We start from the raw sequence: 18114 nt of genomic DNA on the forward strand, positions 1-18114 counted from the left end.
GACACTGACCCTATCGATGTGGAGGAGTAGTAGCTCTGCTCTGATATCCGTTCTGAATGAAGGAGCTCTTTTCAGCCAATGATGTCTTGCTTCTTGATTTCTTTTTGACCATTAACATTTAACATAAACCGACTTTACATGTAGAAGCATCTTTTCTTTGCTGTTGATAACACAACTTTTCATGTTACCCTTCTGCCGCATTTAGACAGGAACTGCCTCCTAACTGTGGCTAGAATTGTTTCTTCTTCTATGTACAACCAATTGCAAATAAGGCCATAATATCAGCTTTAAGTTTTTAATCACATTCATTTATTAAGATGTCCATTCTGATAAACAGGAGGCTTTTTTCTAAATCACTGTAGACATTTATTTACCTTTCCATTTTTCAAAAAAGTTTCTTTTTAAACTTTCAGACTGAAATGACCGTTTGACTTTTAGTCTTGTCAATTTAACTTTTAATACATTTAAAATTTAGGGTAGATGTCATTTCTATACTGACAAAAACACAGCTCTTCACCTTTTACTTCTTACATTCTTCTTCACTTTTCCATATTCTACACTTTTAAATGGGATGGAAATGTTTATGTCTGTAAGAACATACCTTTTCTGAGTAATGAAAACATATGTTCTCCTTTTACATTGTGCCTGTTTCAATTTTTATGCACAAATTACAAAGTTAGCTAATTTTTTCCAACAAGATGTTGCACAATGCTTATTTACTAAAGGTGATATTAAGTCCTTTATGAAGAAACAAACTAAACAGACTCTATCTGATCTTATAGCAATGCTCAAAGACTTTCAGGTGTCAGTTACAGGCCCAAAAACCAACTGATCTCAATATGTCCATCGACACACACACTGATTCAAAGCGATTTCATTAATAAACATGAGTAGCGCGCTCTGATTAGTCTAGATCACAGAGGGAACACAAGAGAGATTTCCCTGCCAACACCCACGCTCTCTAAAACACAAGACGTGTGTTTTCATTGTCAGTACTGAGGGTACCCCACTCACTCATTATGAAACACTTTGAGCTACTTTCGACAGGGAGTTTATAAAACTTGAACAAACTATAAGTTACAAGTAAGTTACACTGGTTGCTAATTTTGCAGGAATACCCCTGGAACCACCAATAAAACAGTTCCAAAGCCAAAGAATAAACTGTAAAAAAAAATGTACTGTGTTTGTGATTCATATTGATCCACCAAAATGTGTAAATGTGTTAAGAGTTTATACACATGCTGATATTTTGAATCATTAAATTTAAGATAGGGGTATCCTGCATAAGTTGATCAGTTGGCCCATTTATATTGCTTCAAATTACACTAATGAGCGGCACAGATCTCATATATACATACTATCAGAGGGAACGGAAGACGTTTAGTGCAGTCCTTTCATAAACATTGAAATGAGCATCAATATACCTAAAACATGGTATGTGACATCATGTGTGGTACTTCTCTCATTTCAGACAGTGGAGGAAACAGCAATGGCGTACATCAAAAAGATATCAGCTGACATAGGGCTTGTGGTTTAAGATATAAATTTAACCCCCAATGCAGGAAAAAAGGAGCAAAAGGTTGTGGGATGAGGGAGTCTCCATAGTACAGTTACCCAGGTACAGCCAAGTTCCAAAGGCAATGCAGAACAGGAATCCTGAGGGAGATACAAGCTTCTTTAATCTGCCAAGAAGTGAAGACATACAGTTTTCTATAGTGCTTTCACTGAGTCCAACATAAGGTAGCACCCAGTCCTTGTTCAAAATTTTAATAAGGGAGAGAAAACTTGTTCCGCCCTTCGACACAATGGTGTCCTGGGATGTGAGCCACGACAACAATACCCAAAAAACTATTTTAAACCAGTAGCTTTGGAGAGACATAGGTAGATGCAAAGACAGTCATATCAGAACAGTAATCAAGATGCTATGTTTCCATCTAATTGGCATGGGAGATTTGAGCAAACTTTTAAAATTGAAAGAAAAAAGAATGTAGTTATGTTTTTGTTTGTTTTATAGTGAACTTATGAGGGTATCCAAAGCCTAATTTCTTTAGAAGTTGACGACACGCATGACTAATAAAGAGCAAGTTAAGATGCATGCTAGCATGGATAACATATCTGAGAAAACTTAGGAGAGATTTTCAGGGATGCTTTCCCATCAGGAAAGTTGTAAATGTTCTATGATGTTAACTACATAGATATTACATGCCGTCCTGATACATGGATGAAGCAGGTTATGCAAATACTTTGAAAGACACAAACAACACAAACAGCTGATCACTCATGCAAGGAAAAGGCTTGCTACATGAGAACTTAGCGCAATAATGCTTTCTCTGAAAAGCCAAAAACAAATATTAGCAAGTCTCAAAACATTTTCTCTAAAAGTTCAGAAAGTTATTTTGAATTTTAAATAATTTTCCATCAACATCAGTGATAATTCACAATGTGCTTGAAAAAGGCCTTAATTTAAAGAGAGCTACTGTCAGACACAGTGTTATGTCAGTTATACTCCATGCAATTCCCCTTCATTCACAATAAGGGCTGCAGGAAGAAAAAAGGATCCTTTGACCGTGGCTCTCAATCTGTGCTCTTATGTCACAGGTAAGGCTGGTTTTAGGAGGGCCATTTTTAGAATCCTTCAACCAAATATAACCTGCAATGATTATGTGACAGTGTCTGATGTTTAGAATGACGAGGTGTGACTGTACTGTCAACTACAGTCAAACCAAACACGGTGTGCCAAAAGTTTCATATTAAGGACTGTAAGGTACTAAGAGCCCTAAGATGTCAGTCGCGGGTAAAGACTCACTCTCAATGTCAACTGCAACGGAGAAGCTGCTAAAGACCGCGTCATCAGAGAGCTGTCACTCTTCAGTTACAGCTGTATAACCATAACCTCAACGACGGAGGCACAAAGGGGACAGGCGGCTGAGCTAATCAAGCAGACAGAGGTTGTGTAAGGCTTTTTGGGTGAGTTGATAGGCCTGACTTAGGCAGAGGGACAGTGAAGCCATGTTTCAAGAGCAGGACAATGAAAGATGGAGGTGGCATCTGTCATAGTCTGCAAGCTGCCCCTAATAGAACCAGAGACCCCCCCTCAATCCAGGAAAGAACATCTCCATAAAGTGCCAGGTCTGTCACTGACTCGGACAGATTGAAGGACCTGAGCTATCCAGGACTGATTTCTTAACACACAACTAACAACACACAGAAAAAAAATGATATACAATATAGCAGCCTATGTCACACAACTTACAATTCTGTGACCAACCTGAAAACCTCTATGAACAAGCCCCCTACGTTTATGTAATAAAAAATGAGCGAGTGTAGCGTAAACTCTGCCTCCCTGCATCACAGCCCACGCTACCATACAGCTAATGCGTTCAGCATGCATGTATGAGCCAACCAGTGCATCTTGTCCATGCTGAAACGATTCTGATCACACATACAGACATGCTGCTTTCTCACAATGATCTCCATCTAAAAAGTGGTGACAGAAAACAGTGAAGGGGCTAATATGGGTTAGGACATGTTGATGCAGAGAGACTGTCTCTTTTTGCAGCTGCTACACTATGGCATGACTACATCTGTGGCTCTTAAATATATAGTAGTGGCGTTGATGCATAGCTACTTAGAGCGAGAGCTATGTATTGGACATTTCCTTCTTTAGATGCAAGGAATCGATCTTCCGTTCCAGTGCCGGGCCATCAGTCCGTACAGTGAGCTTAAAATAGAACAGGAACGTAGAGCTTGAGGAGCGCCTCACTAAGGTGGGTCGTTCTAGCTTTCTATCTGCTCAACTGTGCATGCAGCCTGTATGAACGACGAGCAGAAACACTGTGTTTCAAGTTGCTTTTTTCTTTTTTTTTCTGGTCCTGGAACAGAAAGCTGTTTGACTGCAGGTCTGCACATCATCTGTACATCCAGATACTTTATGTGGATTTGCAGGGGAGTCCTCATTCAAATCCAAATTTCACTGGTACTGTTTCTACTGCTGCTATAGGCCGACTGTTTTTGTAACAGCCTGTGAGATGTCTGTTGCAACAGCATTGGCCTACATACGGTGCATAAGACTGGGAATGGCTCAGCCGCACCCCAGAGCTGAGAACAGCAGCTGTTGAGATGGATGCTGCACAGATAAAAGCCAACAGAGGGAAGATTCTACTTTTACTATTTTTTTTTTTGTATTGTTTTTCTTTATACCATGCTTCACTTAGCTCACTGCAACAACCCGCAGGATCTAAAGCAGAGAATACCTCAGGTATTACTCAATTACTCACTGCCTGACTCAGGAACATACTGTGTCTGTGTGGTGGACACAGATGAGAAGAAGTGGAAATTAGAAATGTTGCTTCTATTTAGAAATCTGGATTAGAGGCAGACCCTCAGAATCTGTGTTTTGCATCAAAGTTGCATGCTTCCAAGCAAACAAGGCTGATTGCATGAGCTGCAAATGTATGGTTCCTCCATGTATGGTTCCTCCTGCGCAGAGCTGTAGTCTGTAAGAGCCTGTGAGTCAGTGAGTTCTCTGTGGAGTTTTCAGCAGAACCCACACACACTTTACACACACAATCTTGGAGAGATTCAGTGTGGAAGTCCTAATGAAACATCCCATCCCAAGGAAAGATCTGATGTGGTAGACTTTAGAATGATATTAATGCACAAACACTTCCTCAATCTTTTTTTTTTTTTTACTCTTTCCCTCCCTTACTTTAATATGGCCTCATCCTTGGCTTCCTCCTCCCGCTGCCGAGCCAGCACAGCCATGATGATGCCCCTCTCCTCCTCGGTCAGATGGCTGAGGTCCGGCTCCGGGATAGCTGGAGCGGCCGGTGCGCGCGGGCCGCCCCTAGGGCCCACCGAGGCGAACATCTTCCCTGCCACCACAACCACAACCTTTCTTCACTCCCGGCTTCCCTTCCCTCTCCTCCCTCCTTTCGCCTCGGTCGGGATCACGGATAAAAAACCCGCTGGAGGAGCCCACGGATCACGACATGGCCCACGGATGGAGCGGCGGTCGGAGCGGCTGATGCGGAGTTCCCATGGCGGTGGTGGGGGGCACCCAGGTTGGTCTCAGCTGCGGTGACTGTGGCCTTAGCGCTTCGGTTCCTGTTGCCGTTTTCAGCCTCGCCTCCCTCTTGCTGCTCCGCTGCCTTCACCCCCCACCCCCTCCCACCGCCCACCCGCCCGCCTCTCCCCTCCACCACCTCCGTTTTACGGGGAGCCCATATCTCCGGCGGTCAGTCGGGACGCTGGCACACTGGAAAGAGGAGCCGGTTTCCGTCCTTGTGGCCGGGCAGAGGGGAGCAGAGGTCCCTGGAGGCGCCTCTCCGATCGGCCGGTTCCTCTGGCTGTGGGGCGAGGCGGTAACTTCTTGTTTTCCAGCTCCGCCGCCGCCGCTGCTGCTGATGCTGATGCTGCTGTCAGGGAGACGGAACCGTCAATGGGACCGCAGCCCCTCAAGCGCGCTCACTTCCCACACCGCGGGAGCGCGCAGCCCTCATTTGAGAATGGGGTGCTCTCCACTCACCGTCAGGATGCGCGCTCCCGGTGCCATGTAGCGCACACACAGGAAATACGTGGTTCCTTTAAGGATGCGCTGTGGCTTTGAGACCACAGAGGGGAAATGATAGCAATGGGCTGAAATCAAAACACATTACACGTCATGTAAGTTACATAAATTAGAATGATTATCCCCTTTATTCTCTTTAATGATCGTGTAAACATACGGGAAATGCTGCAATTTTCCCAGGATTTAAGATCTGATGTTTTAAATCGGTTAACTATTGTTGTTTAATAAACAACTTTAAAGAGAAATAGAAAGTTCTAGCCAGAGAGTTTAGTCAAGTTCAATCAAATATTTGAAATGTTCAAATTATTTTCAGCATTTTATTTCACTATCTGGTTTACAATACACACATAAAAGCACACACTTATGTTTTAAGCCTTTATTTCTGTTTATTGTGACGGTTTTGCGCATGGAGACAGGATATTTGAGATGTAAATAATACATCAGACTTATAAAAGGAAAAGATATGTAGATCGGCTTGACGAAAAGTATGTTTCATAGATAATTAATTATCCCTCCAACACTTTCATCTGACAAACGAGCCTCATCAGAACAGATTATGTTGTTAAATTTGACTGTACAGCGATACTTTCTGACTTATTTTTGCAATTTAGGTATCATTTTAACATGCTATTCAATATTGTGTATACCGACGGAAAAGAAAAATTGTGCACATGATTTGAGATGATGTGTTCCAGGACTTCCCTGAATTAATTTTCCCATTTATCCTTAAAATCCACTCTTTCCTTGCAGAGAAAAAAAAAAAACGTTTCTGGCCCTTTTTGCTCCCCAGCAAGAGGAGTCAGCTGGCTTGGACATCTGTTTAAGATGCTCCCTGGACCGTGGGAGGTTATCCACCTAGTCCTATAATAAGGAGGGACTATGTCCCTCAGCTGGCCTTGGAACATCTCGAGCTTTTACTAGAGGAAGTGGAGGAGTCGTGTCGAAAGTCTGGGCATCTCTGCTGAGACTCGATCCTGCCCCCGCAACCCGGTCAAGAATAAAGCGGACGACAACCTGATTTTAGTGTTCTGCAACATCAATGAAAATTAAATCTATGAAATCTAAGCTCTCGTGATACGAACTGAAAAAATGTCGCAATGCAACAATATTTAAAAAGAAAGAAAAAAAAATCTGCGAAATTCAATAGTTATTTAAAATGCCCAGCAACACAGCAGACTTTATTTTTTTTTTAAGTGAAACTGCGTCCTTATCTTGTTTTAGGTGCTTTACCAAAACATACCCTGGAGCCAGTTTTCTCCAGAACATCCCTATACACACATATGATATATTATACACTGCATCTCCTAAAACAATGGGTCACAACTCACCACCAAATGTTTAAAAGGAGGTATACCGCCCCGCCAGGACTGTGACTTATTTCAAAGGGACAAAATGTATTTTGAATAACCTCTGAGGTCATATTGAATCCTTATTAATTGTATGAGTTTGCAATTAAGAGACCGTTACCCATTGCTAAGACTACAAATTAAAAGTGCCATCTGAAATCAGCATATAGAAATTTCAGTACCATGGTCAGCTCTTTTGGGCAGCTGTAGTGGGAAATCCTCTTAAATGCAAATTGTCAATCCTTATCGCAATGAGTTAGGGTTCTAATTGCTTTAGTTTGTGTGAAGTGACTCAAAATATATTTTGAATCACCTCTGAGGTCATATTGAATCCTTATTAATTGTATGAGTTTGCGATTAAGAGACCTTTACCCATTGCTAAGACTACAAATCAAAAGTGCCATCTGAAATCAGCCTAAAGAAATTTCAGTACCATGGTCAGCTCATTTGGGCAGCTATATTGGGGAATCCTCTGAAATGCAACTTGTCAACCCTTATCGCAATGGGTTAGGGTTCTAATTGCTTTAGTTTGTGTGAAGTGACTCAAAATAGAAGAAATTTACAACCGAAAAGGGATACATTGAAGATTTCAGTCCTATAGGGGAAAGGTACTATTGCTATGATTATCCTTTAACAAGCAATGCTGCAAGTTGTATTATAAATTGTACAATACACCTTGCTGAGTTTTTAACCAATTTTTTTTACAAAGGAGACTATTTTAATAATTGAATATCAAGACAATTAAGGGCCATGGAAATTAAGCGTATTTAGAAAAAAAGAAAAATGTCAAGTGATAGTTATGACGACTATAGGCCACAGAAACAGTCAAGAAATAAATCATGTTTTCTCGAAACCTTGATAGGTAATTTAGGCTTTAAAAATACTTGTATATCATGTTTCGGTCAAATGAAAGGCACGAGAGAAGAGATAGACTGAGGTGAAGCTGAGTACTAATAAAATAATGAAGAGTTAAAAAATGCTCTTGCACACAGAGACCCCTAAATGGTTCTAGACAGGGGCCAACAGGGGCCAGTATCCCTGTGGAAATGGTCCATGGCCCCTGATAAGGCCCCTCTACTGAGAGCGTAATACCAAATAAGTTTTGTACAATGGTAGGCCTACGTGTTGGCACAGTAGCTGTTACCTTAGTCTCTTAGACAAATTATTCATAATCTTTTTTATAATTACTTAAGGTAAATAGGGAAAAACAAAGTCATGTAAATTCAGAAACTCATAACATAAATTGATCCCATATACAGTTACGTTTGCAAGCCTTGTTTTTTGTTTATAATGATGAGTTTTCCAAACACAGCTAAAGGAAAGTATACTGGTACTGGTAAAATATTATGAATAATCACAATTTAATCACAGCTGAATGAAACATATATTTAAAACTTGAATAAAGGTTATTATTTTAAAAAATTCAATAATTTTTACAGAAATCCTGCTCAGAAAAAATATTCTAGTCTAATGGAAATGGCTGCATATGCGTCTATAAAATTTTAGAGATTTATATGTGCATTGCTTTGAAAGGTACAACATCATTTGTAATATTGCTCTTTAAGATGCTCTTTTTGAAAACTAATGTATGTATTTATTCATTTCCTTCTGTTTATTAAAGTATGGCAATGTACCAATCATACAGCTTTATCTAAAAGCATTGCAACACCTCTAAGTAGCGTTTTTTTCCCCCTGCACAAACAAAACTGCCAAAATAAAAGCTGTAACAGATGCAGAAAGCTTTTATTTTGAAAGTGTCGTTGTCTTGTTCCGGATGTAACGTTACTTTCGAGGACACGGGAGTATTCTGGCACGATAATTCGGTAGTAATATTAATATACCGTATGTTTTAGACAGAGTTGAATGCTGTTTTCATGTACATGTAAACATCAGCTGATTTATAGTTACTACGTCGTCATTACGTCGTTATTACGTCGCATCTGCAGAAAGAAAGCTCCCACTGAATCAGGTCAGGTTTCATCTGAAGCAGCAGATTGTTGTTTGCATTAACCCGTCTAGTTTTGCCTAAATTATCTCATTGATTTAAGAAATACAAATACAAATCCACTCGTTCTAATTCTCAACCGTGCTCATGTGTTCTCGATCTATGTAATGCAACATGAATCCTCCTTTTATGGCCGGTGTTGGTTGATCCGCTGTTGCAAAGTGCAGCTTTAAGTTTTATATTTATTGGGCTGCTCAGTGCAGTGAAATGAAATCTAAAAATGCATTTATTGAGGTAATTCATTTCAAAGTAAGAAACTAATGTATAGTCGTATTTTTAATTGATGTGTAAAATTAAAATCTTCTGAAATTTTTTTTTTGTTTTAAGCCATAATTATTTATATTAACTGATAAAAACAGCCAAAATGTGTCAGTCTTTTTGTAATTAATAACTTTATGAATTGAATCACTAAAATAAATGTTTTTTTGTTATATTTACATGTCTGTTTAACCCCACTGCTGCCATGGTTCATTACACTTGATGTAATTTGAAGTGAAGTTCTCTGTGACCTGATCAATATCTTATTCCGGAGAAGTGTGACTCATTCCTCAGTATAATGCAGCTTTAAGGTCCTGCTGCAGCACTTCATTCAAGATAACCTTTGGACTTTGACTGAGCCATTACAACACCTCACTTCTTTGCATTTTTATGATTCCTGTGGTTTAATATTGACGTGTTTGCATAAACTAAGCCTTCACCTCCTATTTGACTGTAGAATACTTTGGTTAACTGCAATCTGCTAAACCTCTTATTTTATTTCACTGTCACATCATTTCCAGATTTATATTGTTAACACATAACGCTACTTGTTTTTTTAGGGTACTGTTATGTTGCCTGTCGTGGTGGTCCATGGGGGGGCTGGTCATATCCCCAAAGAGCGCTCAGAACGGTCCACCTCAGGAGTGTGCTCTGCAGCACGGTCAGCATATAAAGTCCTGAAAGGAGGCGGCAGTAGTATGGATGCTGTAGTGGAGGCTGTAATGGTACTGGAGAATAATCCATCATTCAATGCAGGTATTGTATAAATGAGATTGCAACCTAGAACTCACTATTTGCATGCAGGAACCGTTTACCCACCTACTTCTATACATAGATGCAGCAAAAAGCTTTGTAGTGGATGCTTAATCAATCCTGACATAGTTTCCCCTAAATTTTGGCTTTTCTACCTGAAGACGAAAGTGCTTTTGCTGGTGTGGTGACAGTTTACATTGTTTATAGCCTGTTACAGCTGAAATCACTATTTATTCATAGCAGACTAAGAGTCAGAGTTTGGCAGAGTTTATTTTTCTTTACTGCACATGTAAGATTGTAGCCTCCTTTCAAGAATGCAGCTGTGAAAAAAACAAAAAATAATTGGCAGTTACAAGGAGCCTCTGATGACTTTTGGGATATTTTTCAGCATGAATGAAAAGGTTTGATTAATAAAGAAAAGTATTGAAAATAAAACTAATTTGGGCAGTCAGCAAACATGATTTAAAACGTGAAAGGCTCAAAATAAGAAGGAATAGAAAATAAACTAGTGTTCCTTATTAAACTATTGTCAGTTGGCAAATCCATACAGAAGTCAATCATTTCTCAAAGATATATATATATATTCTTTCCAGGATGTGGCTCAGTGCTGAATGTTAAAGGAGAGGTGGAGATGGATGCCCTTGTGATGGATGGGAGAGCGCTGAGTAGCGGAGCAGTGTCTGCTGTCCGCAACATAGCTAACCCGATACATCTGGCCAGGCTCGTCATGGAGAAGGTGATGTTAGCTCAATGCTTGTGTTTATTGTGTATCTACTTTTATGAAACTGTTAGAAATCCACACTAAAAACATTCAGTTTCGTCTTTAAAAAGAGAAAGAAAAGAGCAGCACAGCTACGGCATTGTTTGGACTGTGACCTAAAAGCTACCTCTGTGTGTTCAGCAATCATTCACGCACTGTGAATGATTGCTGTGTTTTACAAAAGCAATCTTTGATCCCTCCTTTAGACCAGTCATGCATGCCTGACAGCTGAAAGTGCCAGTCGGTTTGCTCGCTCCATGGGTGTACCAGAGGTGCCTGAAGAGTCCCTGATCACTGAGTATTCCCGAATGCGCTGGAAAAAGAACCTGGCCCCGGATTCTAACCCTGTGGAGTGCCAAATGTAACACTGTGATGCATATGTGTAAATATTGTGATCATTGTGACAGTGACTTCTTGGTAAAACATGTTCGATTCTATGCCAAACTGTGACCTTATAGTTCACAAAAAGTTAAAACTATAAGCCAATATCTCTCCTTCACATTTGTTATAAAGAGAATTAATTAATTACTCACAGAAGCAGATTGTGTTTCCTGAAAAATATCTTTTTAAATGTTCTATTTGAAATATAAATATTAACAAAAGAAAAAAAAAATCTTTTTTTAATCTTGAGCCTTAAATAATTCTATTTAGTTTAACCATCATCGCTGTTTAAATCCATTGGTTTCTTGTTTAGGGGCAAGATGGGAACAGTTGGAGCAGTGGCGGTTGACATTAACGGCACTGTAGCGTGTGCAACTTCCACTGGTGGAATGTTGAACAAGATGGAAGGCCGGGTTGGCGACACTCCATGCATTGGTGAGTCCTCACGACAAGTAGAAACTACCATGGGTCTAAGTATAATTTAATATTTCTTCTCTTAACTTGGTTATGAATATATTTCAATCTAAGCTAAGCTGAAAAAATCAGACAAAAGATTTTCCTCAGTTATGTTTTGAAACAATAATGAAGTTAAAATCTAAAATAAAACTGATGCGATTAAATAAGAACATCCTATGAGAGTTTTGCTGATATTCTATTCTGCACAACTTTCTTAAGGTCTCACAACAGCTTTTCAATCAGGTTGAGGTCGGAGCATTAGTTAAGGGCGACCTTAACCTTAACTTTTTTTTTTTTTTTTTTTTTTTATTGCCTGCAAGCTCAAATCTTATGGTATGTGCGTTTTCACAAACACTGAAAATTTTACTTGTTAGCCTGCTGCTTTTTTATTTCTGACTATTATTGACTAAAACGAAACTTAGCTAGACGGGAACTAATCGTTGTTTCCCCCATTCTGTTCGAAAGGTTCTTCTAAATGTCCCTCCTTTCACTGAGCAGAATTAATGGTTTTATTTATATTTATCTCATGTGAACTTTTAACAGATATCCATGGTTCATATGTATTGTTCAACTTTTCCCACGAAAATAAGATTGGAACATTAAGGGCGTATCGTGACCTACAGTAACACTGGACAGTTGAAGTTATGAATAAAAAGCCAACACCAACAAACACTTTTTACCATTAAAAGTCAGATTTTTGGTTGATGACTCCTTTAAAACACCTGTTGGTTTCAGAGCATCAAACTGCAAAAGCACTTGATCTTAAAGAGCTGCTTAAACTGATTGATCTGCTTTAAAATGCATTGGATCTGCTACGTTCCACCTTAAATCCTATTGATTCCATTTTGACTTTATCATTTTTCAATAAATCCTCACAGATTTTTATTCTTGAGGTTATCTGTACGTGATCTTAAAGCATAAATACAATACAATCCAATATGTGGACTCTCAGAATATAAAAAGGGCATATTTTCTTTTAGTTAGGACAATATAGACAAAAACATTCTTATTCTGTTGGACAGTAAGGGAGCCACTCTGAAGATTCTATAGCTGAGTGCTCTGTTTTCTCAAGAGTCTGTTAAACTTTAACCAGTAGATGTGAACTGTTGTCATATAAGATTAGTTAGTAGACAAAGCACACAGTCACAGTTGAGCTGATTGGTCTTTAATGGAAAACTAATTTAGTCTAAATGCTATAACATGAGAGATTTAGAGGTTTATGTTTGAATATGATTTAAAATAAAAGAATGATCTTTCAGAAGCAGTGCCACCGCCGACCAAATTGGGGCCCTAAGCCAAATAATATTTGGAGGCCCCCAAACAGAAAAAGAACAACCTGAAATAAATAATACATACTTTTTTTTTACCTGAAATAAATATATAAATATTGAATAAAAAACTTTAACGGAAATAAATGAATACATTAAAAACAATTAAATAAATATTAAATAAGGAACTTCAGTCTGAAATACATAAATTAAAAAACTTCAACCTCAAAGAATTATTATGAAATTAAAAAACTACAAGCTGAAATATATGTTGAACATGATATGGTAAGAAATGACCACAACATGTTAGAATAAATATTAAGAATAAAGAATAAGAATAATATTAAGAATAAAACACATTTATGTTTAGGTCGTAATGGTGAACTACGTCATAAAATGAATATAAATACTAGCCTCAAAAATATACAGAAGCAGTTAATGCAAACTACTACAACAGCTACTGCTTCTTCCTCTAACTGTACGTCTACTACTACTACTAATAATAATAATTTTTTTAAAAAGTGGCCCCCATTGGATGATGAGGCCCTACTCACAGCACGTGTTCTGCGTTTAGGGTAGGGGCGACTGAAACAAGAATTACCTAAATTGCTTTGGAAATCTGGAGCTGCATGGATGAAGCTGTTAATTGATTATGAGTAAATCCGATTAAAACCGAGCTGTTTAATAGTCTATAATGTAATTGATGACATAAATAGAACTTAAAATAATTGTACATGGCTAAACATCATGTGGAATGGAAACAAGTGTTTTTTTTTGGTTTTTTGATGTTTTGACATTTAATTGAGGATAAATTGACAAGTAGGAAAGGGGCAGGACATTATAAGATGTATCTTCTACCTGCTCCTTTTCGAACAGAAAATATAAAATTTACATGTCACATGGGCAAAATAATTTGTTTTATATTTTCATTCTTAAGTTTGTTTCATTCAATTTTTTTTTTCTTTCTTGATTGTTTTTATTGTCTGTTCGAAATAAAAAAAATAAAAAATAAAAAAAATATGAGTCTCATGCATTCCTCCATATTTGTTGTGATGTCTGGGTCAGGGAGTGGAGGCTATGCTGACAATATGTCAGGAGCAGTGTCGACTACAGGCCACGGAGAAGCCATCATGAAGGTTACGCTGGCGAGACACATCCTGTTCCATATGGAGCAAGGTAACACCTGCATGCACACTAACACAGAGGTCTGTTGCATTTATTCAGATTACTGGCCTCATTCACTGTATATTGTGCTGGTTTTAAACACCTTTTTAACATAAATCATCACAGACACTTTTTGTTGTCATAAGCACCAGTTTATTAAGTCAAAAATATGCACAGGTTTGCACAGGCTCAAATATATGCATCCTAATGTATACAAGCTTCTCTTGTACTGTCTGGATGTGTAATCAGTGTTTGTCTTTAAAGCTTTGAGAAGTCAGTTTCTAAAAATGTATTTCAGATAGTTTTATCCGTTTAAAACCATTTCTATTCTGTGTCTGTTATAATTATCGGTCAGGAACTACTAGTTGTTTGAGCCAAACTTTAAGAACTTTTTCATTTTTCTATCCATTTTATGCATCAGAGTCACTGGCAACAAAACAGCCCACAGCATGATGCTATCGCTAACTTGCTTAACACTAGTTTGAAGAATGTTTACAGGTCTGAAAGCCTCAAATTGCCTCCTCCAAACATCCTCTTTTATTATAGCCAAACAGATTATTCTTTTTCTTTCTGACCTAAAATTGATCTTCATCATCAATCTCATGTTTCAGACTTTATAAAAAGTGGTGAAATATTCAGATAACTTGGTCATCCAAGCTGCTGAGCTGAAGTAGCTCCAAAATACATTTTGTTGGACTTCTAATGGACAAGTCAAGTTAAGCTCTCTTTAAACACCTTCTGCACCATGGATTAAGGTGGATTTATCTCAACTTTTATTTTGTGAAAACTATTTCATAACCAATTAAGTTTCATCCTAAAATAATATATATTTAAATGACTAGAAGCTTTTCGTGACTTTGTATCATCTTCGTGTAAGCCTTGCTGTTACACTGAAACAACAGCATAGACTGGCTCACCGTGTGTGTTAAGCTCTGACAGCCTTTTCTTAATTAGAACAAACTATTAATTGAAAAGAAGCACAGAGCAGGGCCTCAGACTGACTGTACTCCAGTGTTTCACGGCATGTTCTGATCCCTCTCTGCTCAGGTCAGTCAGCCGAGGCTGCCAGTGATTTGGGCCTGGCACACATGAAGTCTAGAGTCGGGGGCCTGGGAGGCGTTGTGACTGTGGATCCACAGGGAAACTGGGCCGCTCGCTTCTCCAGCCGGCAAATGGCCTGGGCCGCTGCACAGAAAGATAGCCTGCACTATGGCCTCTACACAGGAGAACACTTTACTCAGATCATCGAGGACGCTCACTGACATCGATAACAGCTATCAGTTTGCACTGTTGAAGCTGAAAATCTGGGTAGAAACAAATGATTCAGATGGAGATGATCATCAGGTAATGCAGCAGTGATTAGCGATGTTCAAGATCAGCTATAAGGCAAAATGAACAAATGAATTATTAAAAGTATTCTTGTAATCACAAAAAAAACAAACGCACTGGCCCAAAAACTGGTCAACTGTGCTCAAGTCTGAGAAGATCCAAATAAAACCCTTTGGGAGGTCTGTCCAGGAACATCTCAGACACTCCACGACTCAACTTGTTTTCTTAAAACCTTTTTTTTTTACTTCCTGAATGCAAAGTGTTCATTATCAAATTGTTTATAGAAACTTGTCAGTGTTCTCTGATCGTTATAGGATGTTCTGTGGAAAACCTTTAGCTTTTAAAACTATTTGTCCTCTTTCATTAGAAAATGAATGGATTTTTAATATCAGGAATGGATTCCTGATATTATCCTCTGTGTAAACATACAAACTTTGTTTTTTTCTCCTCTCAGAACAAGTTTAAATACATACTGATGCTGAAAATCATAGTGTTAAAATCACTTATAAAAAACAGGGCTAGTAAAGGTCCAACTTAGTGCACTAGAACATAATAAAAAGCTACCATATGTTTCGGTGCTAAGAGAGTTCTAAATATTTCTGTTGGTTTGGATGATTACAGCTCCCTGCTACTGAAACCCAAACCCTGATTCTGATTCTCACATTTAAGTATTAAAAATGGTAATAAACCCTTTTGCCACCAGTATTATCATCCCTCTGAAAGCTGCAGGTACATTTAAAATAAAACTTTGCTGCAGAGGGAAAAACGAAGTGCTGTAAAGTTTCCCAGCAGGCAGCTGCTACGACTGGACTTGATAAAACCCAGTGGACTAAAACCAGCAGATGACATGGCTCCACAAATCATTACTGACAGTGGAAAAGTAACTTCCTCTCTTCCTTCCTGGAAGCTTGATTTCAAAAAGACACAAACCGCACTTTCTTCTGAAAAGGGCTGTGTTTCCAGGGGTACATTAACTTGACCATAATAAGAAAGATATGGTTTGAAGTTATTTTTATGTTTCTTATGCAGTATTCTCTTGCTCTGATGAATTTAACTTGGTATTATAACTTTCGGTAAGCTGTACAATCAAAGTTAACAGAAATTCATACCTGGAATAAAGCACATTTAATATATCATTATGCTGTTAGAATTTAACTTGTAGAATTTAAAAACTGAAATAAGGAAACTTTAAAGTTTTATTCTGACTTAATTTGTAACTCCTGTATGCCCCTATGTTTAACGTTGGGTGGTGTTTAAACTGCCTTCTGGTATTTATTTCTGTGACCACTAGATGGTGCTGTTTCCTCATTCAACCAAGACGCTAAACATTCTGAGTTGTGTAAATAAGAGTATTTTATTAAAGATAGACCTTAATGATGCAATACCGATACTAAAAAATACAATGTCTTACCTCTGATGTATTTTGTATTATTATTTTTAATGGTAGTTTTTTCCCCATCTGTTTAATAGGGATGTATAATAAAATTGTTCTTTTAAGTTACGGATTCATTTCTCTGTGCAGTTGCCTTAAGCTCTCCATTGAAAGCACACAGTTATTTGCTTTGTTTTTATTAAAATGGTAATTTTCTCAACAGTAGTGTACACTTCAAAATATTTTTTTAAAGAAATAAACTTGAAGAGGATGCAAAATGCCATATACTGATATCAGCTTTCTAAAAAAATAATGCCTGCATTTAATACAAAATGCTTTAGTAGCGCTGTCATATCTGTGAAAGAGTCCCTTAGAAAAAACTTTTGATTAGCATACTGATTGCAATGAGATTAAGATAATATTGTAATCAAAGTCTACTCATGTTTGCAATGGTTACCTGCAAAAAAAATGCTGAAGCCATCACTGCTTTACATCAAAGTGATCTTACGGGGAGGAAAATGCTGGTAGTAGGAATATCAACAAGAACCTCCATCTGAGAGGCTCAGCTTCAGAGATGTATCCTTACTAGGGCTGGCAATTAATTGCATTTGCAATATAATCGCAATTTAGAAAAATGCAATTTTAAAATCTCAGAAGCAAACAATTTTGTCACATTTAACAAGACTGAGATATCAAATTTTTTACTGCAGCCCTTTAAGTGGCAGTAATTAAGGTGCCACACAAAAAGGAAGAGAAATATACAGCTAGCATGCAAATCCTACTTGATAGTAGAATCAAGACATTTTTCCCTGTAAGGTTACAGTAAAGTCCTGCATAGAAAGATTCCAGAGAAGCTTTAAAGGTCATAACAAAATGCAACCCTGGATTTAAATATATAGATGCTTGCACTTAGTGCAAAATCGCAATCGCAGTATTTTTGTTCAAATTGTTGGGCCCTTAACATAACCATTGCAGAGATTTATCAAAATTTGTAGCAGATGGGTGTGGGAGCATCTGAAGGCAAAAAGAAAAAGCCTTTGGACTTAGAGAAGAGCTAATAAATCTATCTATCAACAAAAAAACATCAAGTAGAGACCAAAGTTCTTCAAGAAATACAAGCAAGGAAATACAAGCTAACTTTTTTGATGACTCCTGATTCTCAGGAACAGGAACAGAGAAACCAGTAAGAACTACACTGGTACCATTGAGGGCCCAGGCATACGTGATGTCTGGGGTTTTTCTTCTCTTCTAAGGGAGCATACAGACTCCAAATTAATCCCAAGCAGACTTCCATTAGTATAGAGTGGGATCAAAATGGCCCGTAGCAACCGTTCAAACAATCCTAGAACGTATTGGTCATGATCTGTGATTTTCCTAGCATGATGAAATGCCATGATAGGCTGGAAGCATGTAACACATTTAGTGTAGGCAATGTGTTTCAGATGGGAAGAAC

At 38.1% G+C, this 18114-nt stretch overlaps 2 protein-coding genes across 7 annotated transcripts in view; one reads left to right on the top strand and one right to left on the bottom strand.

Annotated features, from left to right (window-relative positions):
• Positions 1-5531, bottom strand: part of LOC119789676 (regulating synaptic membrane exocytosis protein 1-like) — a 123519-nt gene extending 117988 nt beyond the window's left edge. For 3 of the 5 annotated variants that reach the window (XM_038294685.1, XM_038294686.1, XM_038294683.1), the window contains exon 1: positions 4709-5531. In XM_038294685.1, the coding sequence (XP_038150613.1) occupies positions 4709-4869 (161 nt within the window). In that variant the 5' untranslated portion in view covers positions 4870-5531. The remainder of the gene's footprint in view (positions 1-4708) is intronic. The other 2 variants (XM_038294687.1, XM_038294688.1) reach the window with 2 other exon arrangements.
• Positions 5532-8645: 3114 nt separating this feature from the next.
• On the top strand, positions 8646-16699 carry asrgl1 (asparaginase and isoaspartyl peptidase 1). Of its 2 annotated transcripts, none has more exons than XM_038294747.1 (7): positions 8646-8738; positions 9739-9934; positions 10525-10667; positions 10898-11052; positions 11386-11507; positions 13862-13972; positions 15008-16699. In XM_038294747.1, the coding sequence occupies exons 1-7, from the start codon at positions 8646-8648 to the stop codon at positions 15220-15222; spliced, it is 1035 nt and encodes a 344-aa protein (XP_038150675.1). In that variant the 3' UTR covers positions 15223-16699. The 2 variants fall into 2 exon arrangements, with proteins under 2 accessions (XP_038150675.1, XP_038150676.1); XM_038294748.1 differs by having other exon boundaries at positions 8675-8884.
• The last annotated feature ends 1415 nt before the right edge of the window (positions 16700-18114 follow it).

Source organism: Cyprinodon tularosa, unplaced genomic scaffold, assembly GCF_016077235.1.
Source record: "Cyprinodon tularosa strain WSP-4 unplaced genomic scaffold, ASM1607723v1 ctg343, whole genome shotgun sequence".
Taxonomy (NCBI): domain Eukaryota; kingdom Metazoa; phylum Chordata; class Actinopteri; order Cyprinodontiformes; family Cyprinodontidae; genus Cyprinodon; species Cyprinodon tularosa.

Coding starts and splice junctions, on each gene's coding strand:
- asrgl1 (XM_038294747.1), top strand. CDS start 8,646: ATGCAGAAAGCTTTTATTTTGAAAGTGTCGTTGTCTTGTTCCGGATGT. Junction 11,053..11,385: donor AACCCTGTGGAGTGCCAAAT/GTAACACTGTGA, acceptor TTTCTTGTTTAG/GGGCAAGATGGGAACAGTTG. Junction 11,508..13,861: donor TGGCGACACTCCATGCATTG/GTGAGTCCTCAC, acceptor TGTCTGGGTCAG/GGAGTGGAGGCTATGCTGAC.